Source organism: Pristiophorus japonicus, chromosome 1 (genome assembly GCF_044704955.1).
Source record: "Pristiophorus japonicus isolate sPriJap1 chromosome 1, sPriJap1.hap1, whole genome shotgun sequence".
Lineage (NCBI taxonomy): Eukaryota > Metazoa > Chordata > Chondrichthyes > Pristiophoridae > Pristiophorus > Pristiophorus japonicus.
Window position 1 is genome coordinate 321,858,794 of NC_091977.1, and position 20,205 is coordinate 321,878,998.

The following is a 20,205-nucleotide window of genomic DNA, read 5'->3' on the forward strand; positions in this document are numbered from 1 at the left end:
ACGCCTGCGTCTGTGCACACACAGAGGCTGAACTCCAGGACATAGTCGACGTATTTACTGAGGTGTACGAAAGAATGCCCATTACGCTAAACAGACAAAGGTCCTCCACCAGCCTGTCCTCGCCGCACAGCACTGCCCCCCCCCCCCCAGACATCAAGATCCACGGCACGACCCTGGACAACATGGACCACTTCTTTTATCTCGGCAGCCTCCTATCAACAAGAGCAGGTATTGATGACGAGATCCAACACTGCCTGCAGTGTGCCAGTGCAGCCTTCGGAAAAGAATGATTGACGATCAGGCCCTCAAAACTGTCACCAAGCTCATGGTCTACAGGGCTGTAGTAATACCCGCCCTCCTGTATGGCTGAGATGTGGACCATGTAAGTAGACATCAAGTCGCTGGAGAAATACCACCAATGATGTATCTCAAGTTCCTACAAATCCCCTGGGAGGACAGATGCACCAACATTAGCGTCCTGGTCCAGGTCAACATCCCCAGCATTGAAGCACTGACTGACCACACTTGATCAGCTCCGCTGGGCAGGCCACATAGTTCACATACCAGACACGAGACTCCCAAAGCAAGCGCTCTACTGGGAACTCCTCCGCGGCAAACAGGCCAAAGGTAAGCAGTGGAAGCGTTTCAAGGACACCCTCAAAGCCTCCCTGATAAAGTGCGACATCCCCACTGACACCTGGGAGTCCCTGGCCAAAGACTGCCCTAAGTGGAGGAAGTGCATCCGGGAGGGTGCTGTGCTCCTAGAGTCTCATCGCCAAGAGCATGCAGAAATCAAGCGCAGGCAGTGGAAGGAGCGTGCGGCAAACCAGACTCCCGGCCCACCCTTTCCTTCAACCACCATCTGTCACACCTGTGACAGAGACTGGTATTGGACTGTACAGCCACCTAAGAACTCATGCTAAGAGTGGAAGCAAGTCTTCCTCGATTCTGAGGTACTGCCTATGATGATATCCCTTTGCAGATTCTTTGGGTCCTCCTCACAACTTTCCCACCTATCTTTTGTATCATTGGTAAATTTAGCTACATTACACTCTGTCCCTTCATCCAAGTCATTTTATGTAGCCTTTTAGGTGGCACCTTATCGAATGCCTTCTGGAAATTCAAATACACTACTGGTTTCTCTTTATCCACCCTGCTCGTTACATCCTCAAATTTGCTAGAGTTCTTTATCAAACATATCCCTTTCATAAAACCGTGCTGACTCTGCTTGACTATATTATGATTTTCGAAATGGCCTGCTACAATACTACTTCCTTAATAATGGACTCCAGCATTTTCCCAATGAAAGATGTTAGGCTAACTGGTCTGTAGTTTCCTGCTTTCTATCTCCCTCCTTTCTTAAATAGGGGTGTTATATTTGTAGTTTTCCAGTCTGCTGAGACCTCCAGGATCCAGGGAATTTTGGTAGATTACAACCAATGCAGCCACTATCTCTGCAGCCACTTCTTTTAAGACTCTAGGATGCAGGCCATGTCCAAGGGACTTGTCCAACTTTATTCCCATTAGTTTGCCTAGTACTTTTTCTCGTGATTGTTTTAGGTTTCCCCCTTCCTATCGCTCCTTGATTATTTATTATTGGGATGCTTTTTGTGAAGACCAAAACACAATATTTGTTCAAATTCTCTGCCATTTCACTGTTCTCCATTATTAATTCCCCAGTCTCATCCTCTAAGGGACCAACATTTACTTTAGCTACTCTCTTCCTTTTTATATACCTGTAGAAGCTCTTGCTGTCTGTCCTTATATTTCTTGCTAGTTTACACTCATAATCTATTTTTAGTCGTCCTTTGCTGGTTTCTATTATTTAAGTCGAGAGAGGTAGAACCGATTTTAAGTGTCAAATACCCGTCCTTGCAAACCATGCACGTACGAGTTTGAGTCCTCGTGGTTGTTGACTGGCATGGTTGAGAGTTGATGTAGACCATCCTTTGTAGCCTGGCTGGGTGGAAGGCTTTGGTTGACACAGCCATGCAGTGTTTAATCATGACAATTCTCCTCCCGTCAATTTATTTTTCAAATTCAGCTATTCTCAAAAAGGGAAAGCGCTGAGCCAAAGCCAGGCACAACCCCATCAAGGGGCAAAAGTTCAAGATTGTACAAGAGCGTGTGGTACTGATGCTGTCTTTTCTTTTGAAAGGAAAGTCTGGATATTTATTCATGTGTGAAAAAGAGGACAGTTCAGACAATAGATGAGGAAACCACAGAAGATCATGAGGATGGGAGTGGTGGTAAGCAACCAAGTTTAGCAGTACATAGACAATTCTGACTGTTTCCCTCTCCTCTGAGGAAGTGTTAGTATTTTTTTTAAATCCTATATAATGAGTATATATAGACATTATTAAGGCAAGCTTAAGTCCTCTCTCCTGCAGTCAGTGCTTGCTCATGATTTCAGGGTTATGGGGAAAAAGCTGGGGGGTGGGACTAAATTGGATAGCTCTTTCAAAGAGCTGGCACATGCACAACAGGCTGAATGGCCTCCTGTGCTATAAGTTCCTATATGGGGGGAGAGGAACTAACTACAACTGGTTTTAATGGAACCAATCAGGTCACACAAAAAAATAGGGCAGGGTACACGATTCCCTTTTTCTCCCCGTGTACCACCTTCACTGTTTATCATTCCTGAGTAGGTGACCTATTTGTGGGATTTCACCTATATAAGTGGTCCAGAGCACGTGGCTTGAATTATTCTGTATGGGGAAATGGAAGTTTTCAGTGCTGATGCATATATTTTTATGACCTGGTGGGGAGGAGAGGTAAAAAGGTTCTGCTTACCATGAGGTAAAGAGTAGTTATAGATGGATTCACATCTGTTTGGCGACTAATCACCAGTGGTGTCCCGCAGGGATCAGTGTTGGGACCGTTGATTTTTATTATTTGTATTAATGATCTGGATCCGGGGGTTGGAAGAATAATTTGCAAATTTGTAGATGATACCAAGATCTATGCGAGTGCTAGAACTGTAGAACAGGCTCGACTGATTCATGCAGATCTTAATGTGTTGGGAGACTGGGCTCATGACTCGAAAATGATGTATAACTTCGATAAGTGCAGTGTTCTGCATGTGGGCAGGGCAAATGCTCAACATTCATACACCCTCCAAGGAAAGGCATTAAAGATGGTGGAGATAGAAAGAGAATTGGGCATTCTAGTGCATTCATCCTTAAAGGTACACGAGCAATATCGTGCAGCGATAGCTGGAGCAAATAGGGTGTTGGGATGTATCCACAGAACAATTGAGTATAAGTATATTCAAAAGGGAGTTAGATGAAGTCCTTACTACTCGGGGGATCAAGGGGTATGGCGAGAAAGCAGGAAGGGGGTACTGAAGTTTCATGTTCAGCCATGAACTCATTGAATGGCGGTGCAGGCTAGAAGGGCTGAATGGCCTGCTCCTGCACCTATTTTCTATGTTTCTATGAGGCATACTGTCGTCTTCTTGTACAAGACCGTACTCCGGCTGCACTTGGAGTACTGTGCCCAGTTTTGGTGGTCTCACGTGGTGGGTGATATTAAGGCTCCGGAAAGAGTGCAGAAGAGGGCCACTAGACTAATTCCAAGTCCAAAGCATCTTCGTTATCAAGATGGGTTAAAAGAGTTGGGACTCTTTACCTTAGAGCAGCGTAGACTGTGGGGGATGGGGGGGGAGGGATCTGATTGAGATTTATAAACATAGAAAATAGGTGCAGGAGTAGGCCATTCGGCACTTCGAGCCTGCACCATCATTCAATCAGATCATGGCTGATCATTCACCTCAGTGCCCCTTTACTGCTTTCTCTCCATACCCCTTGATCCCTTTAGCCGTAAGGGCCATATCTAACTCCCTCTTGAACAAATCTAACGAACTGGTATCAACAACTTTCTGTGGTAGAGAATTCCACAGATTCACAATTCTCTGAAAGAAGTTGTTTCTCCTCATCATGGTCCTAAATGGCTTGCCCCTTATCCTTAGACTGTGACCCCTGGTTCTGGACTTCCCTAACATCGGGAACATTCTTCCTGCATCTAACCTGTCCAGTCCTGTCAATTTTATATGTTTCTATAAGATCCCCTCTCATTCTTCTAAACGCCAGTGAAATCAGGCCCAGTCGATCCAGTCTCTCCTCATATGTCAGTCCTACCATCCTGGGAATCAGTCTGGTGAACCTTCGCTGCACTCCCTCAATAGCAAGAACATCCTTCCTCAGATTAGGAGACCAAAACTCAACACAATATTCCAGGTGAGGCCTCATGAAGGCCCTGTACAACTGCAGTAAGACCTCCCTGCTCCTATACTCAAAACCACTAGCTATGAAGGCCAACATACCATTTGTCGCTTTCACCGCCTGCTGCACCTACATGCCAACCTTCAATGACTGATGTACCGTGATGGCCAGGTCTCATTGCACCTCCCCTTTTCCTAATCTGCCGCCATTCAGATAATCTTCCTTCATGTTTTTGCCACCACAGTGGATTATCTCACATTTATCCACATTATACTGCATATGCTATGCATTTGCCCACTTACCTAATCTGTCCAAGTCACCCTACAGCCTCTTAGCATCCTCCTCACAGCTTTCGCCGCCACCAAGCTTAGTGCCATCTGCAAACTTGGAGATATTACACTCAATTCCTTCGTCTAAATCATTGATGTATATTGTAAAGAGCTGGGGTCCCAGCACTGAGCCCTGCGGCATCCCACTAGTCACTGACTGCTATTCTGAGAAGGACCCGTTTATCCAGATTCTCTGCTTCCTGTCTGCCAACCAATTCCCTATCCATGTCAATACATTACCTCCAATACCATGTGCTTTAATTTTGCACACCAATCTCTTGTGTGGGACCTTGTCAAAAGCCTTTTGAAAGTCCAAATACACCACATCCACTGGTTCTCCCTTATCCACTCTACTAGTTACATCCCCTCAAAATTATAGAAGATTTGTCAAGCATGATTTCCCTTTCATAAATCTATACTGACTTGGACTGTTCCTGTCACTGCTTTCTAAATACGCTGCTATTTCATCTTTAATAATTGATTCCACCATTTTCCCCACTACTGATGTCAGGCTAACCAGTCTATAATTACCCGTTTTCTCTCTCTCTCTCCTTTTTTAAATGTGTTACATTAGCTACCCTCCAGTCCATAGGAACTGATCCAGAGTCGATAGACTGTTGGAAAATGATCACCAATGCCTCCACTATTTCTAGGGCCACTTCCTTAAGTACTCTGGGATGCAGACTATCAGGCCCCGGAGATTTATCGGCCATCAATCCCATCAATTTCCCTAACTCAATTTCCTGACTAATAAGGATTTCCTTCAGTTCCTCCTTCTCGCTAGACCCTCTGTCCCTTAGTATTTCCGGAAGGTTATTTGTGTCTTCCTTAGTGAAGACAGAACCAAAGTATTTGTTCAATTGGTCTGCCATTTCTTTGTTCCCCATTATAAATTCACCTGATTCTGACTGTAAGGGACCTACGTTTGTCTTCACTAATCTTTTTCTCTTCACATATCTATAGAAGCTTTTGCAGTCAATTTTAATGTTCCCAGCAAGCTTCCTCTCATATTCTATTTCCCCCTCCTAATTAAACCCTTTGTCCTCTTCTGCTGAATTCTAAATTTCTCCCAGTCCTCAGGTTTGCTGATTTTTCTGGCCAATTTATATGCCTCTTCCTTGGATTTAACACTATCCTTAATTTCCCTTGTTAGCCACGGTTGAGCCACCTTCTCCGTTTTATTTTTATTCCAGACAGGGATGTACAATTGTTGAAGTTCATCTATGTGATCTTTAAATGTTTGCCATTGCCTATCCACCATCAACCCTTTAAGTATCATTTGCCAGTCTATTCTAGCCAATTCACATCTCATACCATCGAAGTTACCTTTCCTTAAGTTCAGTACCCTAGTCTCTGAATTAACTGTGCCACTCTCCATCTTAATAAAGAATTCTACCATATTATGGTCACTCTTCCCCAAGGGGCCTCTCACAACAAGATTGCTAATTAGTCCTTTCTCATTACACATCACCCAGTCTAGGATGACCAGCCCTCTTGTTGGTTCCTCGACATATTGGTCTAGAAAGCCATCCCTAATACACTCCAGGAAATCCTCCTCCACCGTATTGCTACCAGTTTGGTTAACCCAATCTATATGTAGATTAAAGTCGTCCATGATAACTGCTGTACCTTTATTGCATGCATCCCTAATTTCTTGTTTGATGCTGTCCCCAACCTCATTACTACTGTTTGGTTGTCTGTACACAACTCCCACTAGCGTTTTCTGCCCTTTGGTATTCCGCAGCTCCACCCATACAGATTCCACATCATCCAAGCTAATGTCCTTCCTTACTATTGTGTTAATTAAGATAATGAAGGGAATAGACAGTGTTCCAGCTGACCGTTTATTTCAACTAAATAGGTTAGGCAGGACCGGGGGCACAAATTTACGTTGTACAAGGCTAGAGCGAGGTTAGATGTCAGGAGATGGTTCTTGTCACAGAGAGTAGTAGACCTTTGGAACAAGCTGCCCTCTCATGTAGTGGATGCAGATTCACTGAACTCCTTCAAACAAAAGTTGGATTTGTTTCTAGCTGCAGCAGAGATTAATTCTTACAGAAGGTAGGTACTGCAGGGAATTTAATGGCCAGAGTGATATGGACTAGTTTTGATTGCCAAGATGGGTTGGAAAGGAATTTCCCAGATTTCCCCCCCCCCCCCCCCCCCAAAATTGGCCGTTTTTTTCTGGAGTTTTTTGCCTCTCCCAGGAGACCACATGGTTTTGGGTGGAGTGTATAAGTTGTGATACACACTGTATCGCAATTGTGTGGGACAGGCTTGATACACCAGATGGTCTTTACCGTCCGTCATTGTTCATATGTTTGTAGGTACCTGCAGCGGAAATGTTGATAAGAGGGAGAGTTTAAAGTGTGTGTCCCCCTTCCTGTGATGATCATAGTCACATCTTCACCGAGGCGTACGAAAACATGGGCCTTACACTAAACATGCGTAAGACAAAGGTCCTCCACCAACCTGATCCTGCCACAGCACTGCCCCCCAGTCATCAAGATCCACGGCCCTGGACAACGTGGACCACTTTCCATACCTCGGGAGCCTATTATCAGCAAGGGCAGACATAGACGACGAGGTTCAACACTGCCTCCAGTGCGCCAGGGCAGCCTTCGGCCGCTTGAGGAAGAGTGTGTTCGAAGTTCAGGCCCTCAAATCTGGCACCAAGCTTATGGTCTACAGGGCTGTAGTGAATTCCGCCCTCCTGTATGGCTCAGACATGTGGACCATATACAGTAGACACCTCAAATCGCTGGAGAAATACCACCAACGATGTCTCCGCAAGATCCTGCAAATCCCCTGGAAGGACAGGCGCACCAATGTTAACCAGGCCAACATCCTCAGCATCGAAGCACTGACCACAATCGACCTGTTCCATTGGGCGGGCCACATTGTTCGCATGCCTGACACAAGACTCCCAAAGCAAGCGCTCTACTCTGAACTCTTACACAGCAAGCGGACCCCAGGTGGGCAGAGGAAACTTTTCAAGGACACCTTCAAAGCCTCCTTGATAAAATGTAACATCCCCACTGACACCTGGGAGTCCCTGGCCAAAGAATGCCCTAAGTAGAGGAAGAGCATCCGGGAGGGCGCTGAGCACCTCGAGTCTCGTTGCCGAGTGCATGCAGAAAACAAGCACAGACAGCGGAAGGAGCGTGTGGCAAACCAGACTCTCCACCCACTTTCCTTCAACAACTGTCTGTCCCACCTGTGACAGAGACTATAAATCCCATATTGGACTGTTCAGTCACCTAAGAACTCACTTTGAGTGGAAGCAAGTCTTTCTCGATTTCGAGGGACTGCCGATGATGATGATGGGTAGTTATTGCTCTGAAGGATACGGAACTTCCTTAGGCAGTGCCTGACCATAAAAACATAGAAATTCACAATGCAGAAGGAGGCCGTTCCGGCCCATCGTGTCCGCGCCAGCCGACAGCCACACGGCTCTTGGTCAGCAGCCCTAAAGGTTACATATAAACCTATGAACAATGATGGAAAGGCAAAGAGCACCCAGCCGAACCAATCTGCCTCACCACAACTGCAACACCCCTTATACTGAAACATTCTACACTCTACCCCAACCGGAGCCATGTGATCTCCTGGGAGAGGCAAAAACCAGATTAAAAATCCAGGCCAATTTAAGGAGAAAAAAATCTGGGAAAATTCCTCTCCGACCCATTCAGGAGATCATCCTAGCCGTATTCTATTCCCTGCAGGACTTACCATTATATCTGCGCCGTCCAACAAAAGGTCATCCAGTCTAATCCTAATTACCAGCTCGAGGTCCATAACCCTGCAGGTTACTGCACTTGAAGTGCCCATCCAACCAACACTTAAAAGTGGTGAGGGTTTCTGCATCCACCTCTCTTCCAGGCAGCGAGTTCCAGATCCCCCCCCCCCCCCCCCCCCCCCCCATTCAAATCCCCTCACAACCTTCCACCAGCCACCTTAAAACTATACCCCCTCGTAATAGGCCCCGCCACCAATGGAAATAGACCCTTACTATCCACTATGTCCAGGCCCCTCAATATTTTGTACACCTCAGAGGTTTCCTCTCAATCTCCTCTGTTCCAATGGGAACAAACCCAACCTATCCAATCTATCCTCATAACTAAGATTCTCCATTCCAGGCAGCATTCTAGTAAATCTCCTCTGCACCCTCTGCAATGCAATCACGTCCTTCCTATAATATGGCGACCAGAACTGCACGCAGTACTCCAGCTGTGGCCTAACCAAAGTATTGTACAATTTAAGCATAAACTCCCTGCTCTTATATTCTATGCTCGGCCAATAAAGGCAGGCATTCCGTATGCCTTCTTAACCACCTTATCCACCTGACCTAATTTCAGGGGTCTGTGGACAAACACTCCAAGGTCCTTTTATTCGCCTACACTACTAAGTGGCCTATCACTTAATGTGTATACCCTTTCCTTATTAGCCCTCCCAAAGTGCATCACCTCACACTTCTCTGAATTAAATTCCATTTGCCACTGCTCTGCCCACCTGACCAGTAGATTGATATCCTCCTGCAGCCCATGACTTTCCTCTTCATTATCAACCACACAGCCAATTTTAGTGTCGTCTGCAAACTTAATCATACTCTATATTCAAATCTAAATCGTTGATCTACACCACAAAAAGCAAGGGTCCCAGTACTGAGCCCTGTGGAATCCCACTGGAAACATCCTTCCAGTCACAAAAACATCCATCAACCATTACCCTTTGCTTCCGACCTCTAAGCCAATTTTGGATCCAACTTGTAATTTTGCCCTGTATCCCATGGGCTTTAACCTTCATGACCAGTATCATGTGGGACCTTATTAAAAGCTTTGCTAAAGTCCATATATACTACATCATACGCGCTACCCTCATCGACCCTCTTTGGTTACCTCCTCAAAAAATTCAATCAGGTTAGTCAGACGCTATCTTCCCTTAACAAATCCGTGCTGACTTTCCCTACTTAATCCTTGCCTTTCCAAATGCAGATTTATCCTGTCTTTCAGGATTTTTTCCAATAATTTTCCCACCACTGAGGTTAGGCTGACAGGCCTGTAATTACTCGGCCTATCCCTTTTTCCCTTCTTAAACAAAGGCACTACATTAGCAGTCCTCCAATCCTCTGGCACCATGCCCAGATCCAAAGAGGACTGGAAAATGATGGTCAAGACGTCTGCTATTTCCTCTTTTTACTTTGCTCAACAGCCTTGGATGCATTTCATTTGGGCCTGGGGACTTATCTACTTTCAAAGCTGCTAAGCCCCTTAATACTAACACTCATTATATTTATTTCATCCAGAATATCACACTTCTCCTCTATAGCAATATCTGCAATGCCCCTTTCCTTTGTGAAAACAGATGCAAAGTATTTAAGAACCCTCCCAACATCTTCCGCCCCCACACAAAGATTACCCTCATGGGCTCTAATAAGCCCTACCCTTTCCTTAGTTACCCTCTTACTCTTAATATATTTGTAGAACATCTTGGGGTTTTCCTTAATTTTACTGGTCAAGAATTTCTCGTGCTCTCTCTTAGCATTCATAATATCCTTTTTAATTTTGCCTCTTAACTTTCTATATTCCTCAAGATTCTATAGTATTTAGCTGTTCATATATGACACAAGCGTCCCTTTTTTTCTTAATCCTCCCCTGCAAGTCCGTAGACATCCAGGGAGCTCTAGAATTATTTTTCCCCAGCCTTTTTCTTTAAGGGCACATGTTTTGTCTGAACCTTCCGCAACTCCTCCTTAAATGCCTCCCACTAATCCGACACTGATTTACCCACAAGTAGCTGTTTCCAGTCCACCGTGGCCAAATCACTCCTTAACTTAGCAAAATTAGCTTTTTCCCAATTCGGAACTTTATTCCAGACCTATTCTTGTCCTTATCCATATCCAACTTTAATCTGACTGAATTATGGTCACTGGCACCCAAGTGCTCTCCCACTAATACCCCAACAACCTGCCCAGGTTCATTCCCCAAAACTAAATCCAAGACTGCCCCCTCTCCTGTTGGGCTTGCTACATACTGATTTTAAAAAAAGTTCTCTTGAATGCATTTCAAGAATTCTGCACCCTCTATACCCTTCACACTAAATTTGTCCCAATCAATATTTGGATAGTTAAAATCCCCTACTATTACTATTCTATGGTTTTTGGACTTCACAGCAATTTGCCTACATATTTGCTCTTCTATCTCCCTCCCACTGTTTGGGGATCTATAATACACGCCCAGCAGTGTGATCGTCTCTCTTTTTATTTTTCAATTCGACCCATATGGCCTTATTTGATGATCTCCCCCCCCCCTCACATCTGTAATATTTTCTTTTAATCAGTACCGTAAGGCCCCTTCCTCTGCCCTTTTTACCCCCCTCTCTATTTTGTCTCAAAATCCTGTAGCCAGGAATATTAATCTGCCAAACCTGCCCCTCTTTCAGCCATGTTTCTGTAATAGCTATAATGTCATACTCCCAAGTGTCTACTTGTGCTCTTAGCTTATCTGCCTTATTCGCTATACGCTGGACTGAGATCAGTCAACTCTGTGCAGAATGAAGATCAAACCTGGGTGGGAGCTTTGATCACTAGTGCTCAGCTATACAGCTCAGGCAGAGAAAATAATCAAAAAGGCTATTGGAATGCTGGCCTATATATCTAGAAGACTCGAATACAAGGGGTAGAAGTTATACTACAACTATACAAAGCCCTGGTTAGATCATACTTGGAATACTGTGAGCAGTTCTGGGCACCACACCTTAGGAAGGATGTATTGGCCTAGGAGCGAGTGCAATGTAGATTTACCAGAATGATACCTGGATCTCCAAGGGTTAAATGACGAGGTGAAATTGCACAAGCTAGGATTGCATTCCCTGGAATTTAGACGGTTATGGGGTAATTTGATTGAAGTTTTCAAGATATTAAAGGGAAGTGATATGCTAGATAGAGAGAAACTATTTCCGCTGGTTGGAGAGTCTAGGATTAGAGGGCATAGTCTAAAAATTAGATCCAGGCAGTGGAGTGAAGTTAGGAAACACTTCTACAAACACAGGCTGGTAGAAATTTGGAACTTTCTTCCGTAAAAGGCAATTGATGCTAGGTCAATTGTTAATTTTAAATCAGGGATTGATAGAATTCTGTTAAGCAAAGGTATTAAGGGATATGGAGCAAAGGCAGATTTTTGGCGTTGGGTCACAGATCAGCCATGATCTCATTGAATGGTGAACCCCAACTATTTACAATCTATTAACGACTTGGAAGAAGAAACTGAGTGTAATGTAGCCAAGTTTGCTGACGATACAAAGGTGGGAGGAAAAGCAATGTGTGAGGAAAACATAAAAAAGCTGCAAAAGGATATAGACAGGCTAAGTGAGTGGGCAAAAATTTGGCAGATGGAGTTTAATGTTGGAAAGTGTGAGGTCATGCACTTTGGTATAAAAAAATCAAAGAGCAAGTTATTATTTAAATGGAGAAAGATTGCAAAGTGCTGTAGTACAGTGGGACCTGGGGGTACTTGTGCATGAAACACAAAAGGATAGTATGCAAGTACAGCAAGTGATCAGTAAGGCCAATGGAACCTTGGCCTTTATTGCAAAGGGGATGGCATATAAAAGCAGGGAAGTCTTACTACAGCTGTACAGGGTATTGGTGAGGATTTCCATATTTATTCCACATTGGTTTCCATATTTATGAAAGGATATGCTTGCTTTGGAGGCAGTTCAGAGAAGGTTCACTAGGTTGATTCTGGGGATGAGGGGGTTGACTTATGAGGAAAGGTTGAGTAGGTTGGGCCTCTACTCATTGGAATTCAGAAGAATGAGGTGATCTTATTGAAAAGTATAAGATTATGAGGGGACTTGACAAGGTGGATGCAGAGAGGATGTTTCCACTGGTGGGGGAGACTAGAACTAGAAGGCATGATCTTAAAATATGGGGTCGCCCATTTAGAACTGAGATGAGAAATTTCTTTGAGGGTTGTGAATCTGTGGAATTCGCTGCCTCAGAGAACTGTGGAAGCTGGGACATTGAATAAATTTAAGACAGAAATAGACAGTTTCTTAAATGATAAGGGGTTATAGGGAGCGGGCGGGGAAGTGGAACTGATCAGATCAGCCATGGTCTTATTGAATGGCGAAGCAGGCTCGCGGGGCCGTATGGCCTACTCCTGCACCTATTATGTTCTTATGTAGCAAGCTCAAGTGGCTGAATGGCCTACTCCTGTTCCTGTGCATTGAATGAACTGAGTACTCGCAGGGCAATATGAAATACTGTTGACCATTAAATACAAAACACAACAGACGAGCTTTTGATGCTGCAATAGCTGGCTTGATATTTTCTCGTTGCAGCAAGGAAACTCAGAACTCAGACATTTTGTCGTTATGGTGCCGACCATGCCTGAGGCATAATCAGGAATGGTCAACTAATGCACATGCTGACAGAAAATCCACGTATAAATGCAGGTTTACAGACTAAATGTCAGGGGATTCAAAAACAATTTAAGATTAATAATGTTCGAAACATGCTGTGGTGATGGAAAGGGAAATCAAGGTTAACACGTAAATAAATTAAAAGAATAAAGCCTTTTTGACACCAATGATTCCTCCAGTCGTCACTGGTGTCCACCTTTATATGTTTAATTGCACCTGAACTGTGATTCATAACAATGTTGAGGTACTTTCCACTGATTTCGATCTCTCCCTGGCAATTGTCTAAGGCTGACCAAGTTGGTTCGCAACCTTGGTGTCCTGTTTGATGAAGAATTGAGCTTCGTAACTCATCCGTTCCATCACTAAGACCTTCATAATATTGCCCGTCTCTATCCTTACCTCAACTTGTCTGCTGCTGAAACCCTCATCCATGCCTTTATTTAGAGTCATCTAGACTTGACTATTCCAGTGCGCTCCTGGCCGTTCTCCCTAGTTCTAATTTCCGTAAACTTGAGGACATCCAAAACTCTGCCGCCCATGTGCTAACTCGCACCAAGTCCCGTTCACCCATTTCCCAGATCAGCCACATCTTGATTTTAAAATTCTCATCCTTGTTTTCAAATCACTCCATGGCCTCACCCCTCCTTATCTTTGTAATCTCCTCCAGCCCTATAATCCCCCTAGACCTCTGCATTCCACCTATTCTAGCCTTTTGAACTTCCCTGATTTTATGCTCCACCATCGATGGCTGTGCCTTCAGCTGCCAGGACCCTAAGCTCCATAATTCCGTCCCTAAATCTTGCCACTTTTTCCTCCTTTTAAGATGCTCCTTAAATCTATCTTTTTGATCAAACTTTTGGTTGCCTGTCCTAATATCTCCTTGTGGCGCGATGTCAATTCTTTTTTGATAACACTCCTATGAAGCGCCTTCGGACATTTTATTGCATTAAAGACGCTATATGAATATAAGTTGTTCTTGTGGTAACTTTATGATATTGGATAAACATTATCTTTAGACACTTAAATTTCTTACATACGTACTTGGGAGAAACTGTACCATTCTTTTCCGACACTAGGAGCATGAGCTCCTGTTTTCTCTCAGTTGATTTTGTAGCCTGATATGAAGCCAAGTCAAGAAGCTACGGTATTAAGGAATCAGTGTGTGGTATGTTCCCCTCACCATCTAAGTTGAATTAACAAATAAGTATTTCCCAAACCTGTAACTATAGAGTTATCTGAGGAAGAAGAGGCTGAAGATGGAGAAGATGAAGATGGCGAGGAGGATACTCCAAAGCGCTATTATTTGCGTCAGAGGAAAGCTGCTGTACAATACCAAGCTCCGTGTGAAGGTAGAACTGCTTTTTTTTGATGTGAACCCAAGTCTATTTCTGCTCCTTTTTTAACAAAAAAAAGTCTTCCTTTATTCTTCCGGACCTTTGATATTCTCTTTAGTTGGCTTCTGGGATGTACATAAAATAGTAAATCAGTGACTCCCTCTGAGTTATTTTAATATCTCGGTTTCCCCACCACCCCTAAAAGAAAAGGGTAGAGGCAGGTTTTTTGCAGGTCATTATTTTCTTACTCTGGAAATTGTGGGGCGGAGCGGCTGTATTTTGTTGGCACTACTGTCAGGGTCTCCTGTTTTCCAGGGCAAGAGGAGATAAAGGCTGATCTGGATGAAAAGTTTTTACTTGTTATACGGCAAGTTTTCAGAAAAGGCACAAATACTGATAATACTGTGGCATCTTAGTTACCTGAGGCATCCATTTTAGTTATAATTTCTCTGTCCAACTCGAGCAAGCGGGTAACTGGCGTTTGTAGCGTCATTATCTTGGCCTGGTTTTTACAGCCATAGGTTTGAAATTTATAAACTATTTCATTTTAGACTATAGCAGCAGACATGCACACTCGCGCAACTACACATGTGCCCGCACGTTCGCACATACACACGTGCAGCCCCACGCTCGCATGTGTACACATGCACGAGCCTGCCCATACACCTGCTCACCTATCCGTTCACGTGTGTACTCCCGCACACGTGCTCACCATACTGCACCGTTGTATGTATAGCCTAACAATTACCCTGTTTAGCAGTAAAATTGCACTCTAGAATTTAGGTAGGATTCGCACTACATTTTCATACATTTCGTGTCTCACATCGAATCAAATGTTAAACCACCTTTTTTCCAACCTAATATTTCTGATAGAAATGCAGGTAATGGCTAGATCTTATAATTAAAGGTGAAATGTTCTTTGTGTGATCCTGCAAATTTTCATTTTTGGCTTTTACGGATATGAAATTACAAACCAATAGATAACTGCCAATTATTCTTATATAACCTTCAGTCTGCTCTGTGTACATATTGGAAGAGTCTAATGAGATTTCTTCATTTTATGTCCTTAGTACCAGAACCCGAAGGAAAACGTACCATATTTTATCGTGGCCCCGCTTCTCCTGTAAGACGAAGATTCCGATTTGGTACTCCTGGCTCTCGCAGTCCTTACTGCCAGAAAAAAATGACCAGGTTTGTAATGAAAGTATAATCTGCAATCTCGTTAGAATAAAATGTTAGACCATGATTAATAGCCTCTTCTAGTAATAGGGTTCAAGGCACCTGTATTCCAAATAATTGATTTGTTTGTCATCTGCTTGATCCTGAACAAATATCTTGCCAATGAAACACTATATGGTGTTGTAAAGCTTACATTACTTTGCATTCGTGTTTTCTAACTGTTTGCAGCTCTGTCACGTAAAGACGAGGAATTGTAACTATTGGCATCAGCATGATTCCTAGTCTTTTTAGAAATCCTGAAGACTTGTCCCATATTCTCTGAAAAGATGACACATGGTCTTGCAGTTGCTAGCTTGATCAACAGAAGATAAAATAAATATCAAAGCTTTAAAACATGAGTGCTACGTGTAGAACTTTAAACAAATGTGTTTACAGAATGTTTTCTTCTTGAAGGCGAAGACATGCAATACACAGCAGTGATTCTACTTCATCTTCCTCATCCTCTGATGAGGAGGAGGGGCATTTTGAGAGAAGAAGAAACAAAACGAGGAACCGAGCACTTTTGAGGTACGTCAAAAAAGACTTGTATTTCTAGAGCACTTTTGACAACCTCAGAACATCCCAAAGCGCTTTACAGCCAATAAAGTACTTTTGAAGTGTAGTCACTGTTGTAATGTAGGAAGTACGGCTGCCAATTTGCGCACAGCAATCTCCCACAAACATCAATGTGATAATGACCAGATAATCTCTTTGTGATGTGGATTGAGCGATAAATATTGTCGAGGACACTGGGGATAAAACTCCCTTGCTCTTCTTTGAAATAATGGCCATGGAATCTTTTACGTCCACCTGAGAGTAGACAAGGCCTCGATTTAATGTCTCATCTGAAAGATGGCACCTCCAACAGTGCAGCACTTCCTCGGCACTGCACTGGAGTGAAAGCGTGGATTTTGTGCTCCAGTTTCTGGAGTGGAACTTGAACCCACAGCCTTCTGGCTCAGGCAAGAGTGCTAGCCACTGAGCCATGGCTGACGCACGTTTTGGAAAGAGACATGTAAAATGGGAGATTATTTTCTGTAAAGTGTGTGGGGGAGATTTTTGGCGGTTTTCTCGGTGGTACAGCTGTTTTTGTGAGAAACCGCCTGGCGAAAGTTTCCCCCTTACTTTTTAAATGGAACCACCCACATCTCAAAGATCATCGACGTGCACCGCCGAGAAAATCAATAGGCCTCAACGGAAGCCTGTCCAGACTATCCTGTGAAAGCAGCTGAAACAGGGCGGTAGGTGGTTACTCTGCAAACAAAGGTAAGTTAAAGGTTCTTTATTTATTTTTAATTGTAAAATGGTGATTAACTGTGAAACTATCTTGGGAATGTCTTTTTTAACTTTTTTACTTTTTTTTGTGAATTTTTAAAAAAGTTTTTCCCTAACCTCTAGGCCCAACTGCAGTAAATTTAAAAAAAATTAAGAACCGCCATTAGCTGGCGAGAATATTGGTGCAAGATCCATTTTCTCGCCGGGCGATATTTTTTACCTTAATTATGGAAATTCTTGCCAGTGTTGCAGAATGTTAATGGTTTTTCTGGGTGCCAATCGGGTGTTCAGAGGCTCTATGGAAAGTCTAGTCCTATATGTTTTTCTTTGTTTTTTAAATTGCATATTTTGTAGTGGTATTTTCAAAGAAAGCTAGCTTTGCAGTTTGAGTGTGGGGAGGGAAGAGAAATGAGAAACCTCGTAAGTTCAGTTCCACTCAGGTTAAAATGTATTTTACTAGCTACTCTTTCACTTTGTTTTCATCGACAACTCGTATCTGCTGTAACAGGTTGAACTGTAATTCTATATAGTATGTAGTGCCATTGTGATATGGAATGACCTATGGAAGTATGACTTGCTTTTGCCAGTATCTGTCCATCCATGTTTTTAATTGGTATGTATGTGCAATGCCATGCTTTGCGCTAGAACTTTTTTAGACTGATTATTTAAATGTAGTTGGAACTAAAGGTGGGATGTTGCACTTTATGATGTCATTTGGTTCTTTTTTTTAGAAAAACATGCATCATAACTGTAGGACTTTGTTGTTTGAATATAAATCAGTCCTGTTACTGCTGGCCATAAAGTGAATAATGTAGAAGTGGTTCGGATGATGCTGGGTTGAAGTAATGTTAATGTACAGCGAAGAAAACCATTTTAAAATGAGATGAGAGGTTTGTCATTTTTATGTAAAACTGATGGATACCCTGGAGTTGGAAGAAGGTAATGGTTTCTGGTGAGTGCTATTGTGTGTGGGGATTTGGTTATCAATAACTGAGGTCAAGAAGTTAACGTTGCTTGTAATTCTGCGTTGCTTAGCAGAATTTATTGTGCCGGGTTTTCATTTTGTGGAAAGTTCCTGTATTAACGGATGAAAATGAGCACACCTGCCCAAGCTCAAGTTGGAGAACAGGAGGACTGAAACGGGGAGTAACATAACATAACATAAGAATTAGGAACAGGAGTAGGCCATCTAGCCCCTCGAGCCTGCTCCGCCATTCAAAAAGATCATGGCTGATCTGGCCGTGGACTCAGCTCCACTTACCCGCCAGCTCCCCATAACCCTTAATTCCCTTATTGGTTAAAAATCTATATCTGTGATTTGAATACATTCAATGAGCTAGCCTCAACTGCTTCCTTGGGCAGAGAATTCCACAGATTCGCAACCCTCTGGGAGAAGAAATTCCTTCTCAACTCGGTTTTAAATTGGCTCCCCCGTATTTTGAGGCTGTGCCCCCTAGTTCTAGTCTCCCCGACCAGTGGAAACAACCTCTCTGCCGTTATCTTGTCTATCACTTTCATTATTTTAAATGTTTCTATAAGATCACCCCTCACCCTTCTGAACTCCGAGTAAAGACTCAGTCTACTCAATCTATCATCATAAGGTAACCCCCTCATCTCCGGAATCAGCCTAGTGAATCGTCTCTGTACCCCCTCCAAAGCTAGTATATCCTTCCTTAAGTAAGGTGACCAAAACTGCATGCAGTGCTCCAGGTGCGGCCTCACCAATACCTTATACAGTTGCAACAGGACCAACCTGCTTTTATACTCCATCCCTCTCGCAATGAAAGCCAACATTCCATTCGCCTTCCTGATTACCTGCTGCACCTGCAAACTAACCTTTTGGGATTCATGCACAAGGACCCCCAGGTCCCTCTGCACCACAGCATGTTGTAATTTCTCCCCATTCAAATAATATTCCCTTTTTTACTGTTTTTTTTCCCCCAAGGTGGATGACCTCACATTTTCCGACATTGTATTCCATCCTTAATGATATCTTCAAGCATTTTCCTCACTACAGATGTTAAACTAACTGGCCTATAGTTACTTGCCTTTTGTCTGCCCCCTTTTTTAAACAGAGGTGTTACATTAGCTGCTTTCCAATCCACTGGTACCTCCCCAGAGTCCAGAGACTTTTGGTAGATTATAACGAATGCATCTGCTGGAACTTCCGCCATCTCTTTTAATACCCTGGGACCTTGAGTCCCATTAGCCTGTCCATCGCTACCCCCCTAGTGATAGTGATTGTCTCAAGGTCCTCCCTTCCCACATTCCCGTGACCAGCAATTTTTGGCATGGTTTTTGTGTCTTCCACTGTGAAGACCGAAGCAAAATAATTGTTTAAGGTCTCAGCCATTTCCACATTTCCCATTATTAAATCCCCCTTCTCATCTTCTAAGGGACCAACATTTACTTTAGTCACTCTCTTCCGTTTTATATATTGGTAAAAGCTTTTACTATCTGTTTTTATGTTTTGCGCAAGTTTACTTTCGTAATCTATCTTTCCTTTCTTTATTGCTTTCTTAGTCATTCTTTGCTGTCGTTTAAAATTTTCCCAATCTGCTAGTTTCCCACTAACCTTGGCCACCTTATACGCATTGGTTTTTAATTTGATACTCTCCTTTATTTCCTTGGTTATCCACGGCTGGTTATCCCTTCTCTCACCACCCTTCTTTTTCACTGGAATATATTTTTGTTGAGCACTATGAAAGAGCTCCTGAAAAGTCCTCCACTGTTCCTCAATTGTGCCACCGTTTAGTCTGTGTTCCCAGTCTACTTTAGCTAACACTGCCCTCATCCCACTGTAGTCCCCTTTGTTTAAGCATAGTACGCTCGATTGGGACACTACTTCCTCAGCCTCAATCTGTATTACAAATTCAACCATACTGTGATCACTCATTCCGAGAGGATCTTTTACTGGGAGATCGTTTATTATTCCTGTCTCATTACACAGATCTAAGAGAGCTTGCTCCCTTGTAGGTTCTGTAACATACTGTTCTAAGAAACAATCCCGTATGCATTCTATGAATTCCTCCTCCAGGCTACCCCGTGCGATTTGATTTGACCAATCGATATGTAGGTTAAAATCCCCCATGATTACTGCCGTTCCTTTTTCACATGCCTCTATTATTCCCTTGATTATTGTCCGCCCCACCGTGAAGTTATTATTTGGGGGCCTATAAACTATGCCCACCAGTGACTTTTTCCCCTTACTATCTCTAATCTCCACCCACAATGATTCAACATTTTGTTCATTAGAGCCAATATCATCTCTCTCAACTGCCCTAATATCATTCTTTATTAACACAGCTACCTCACCTCCTTTCCCTTCTTGTCTATCCTTCTGAATTGTCAGATACCCCTGTATGTTTAATTCCCAGTCTTGGCCACCCTGCAGCCACATTT

The 20,205-nt window shown here is 43.3% G+C and overlaps 1 protein-coding gene across 2 annotated transcripts in view; it reads left to right on the forward strand.

Moving 5' to 3' along the window:
- LOC139272592 (ATPase family AAA domain-containing protein 2-like) overlaps positions 1-20,205 on the forward strand; it is a 114,773-nt gene that overhangs the window by 17,508 nt on the left and 77,060 nt on the right. For both annotated transcript variants that reach the window (XM_070888668.1, XM_070888677.1), the window contains exons 6-9: positions 2,159-2,249; positions 14,206-14,325; positions 15,381-15,501; positions 15,943-16,056. In XM_070888668.1, the coding sequence (XP_070744769.1) occupies positions 2,159-2,249; positions 14,206-14,325; positions 15,381-15,501; positions 15,943-16,056 (446 nt within the window). The remainder of the gene's footprint in view (positions 1-2,158; positions 2,250-14,205; positions 14,326-15,380; positions 15,502-15,942; positions 16,057-20,205) is intronic.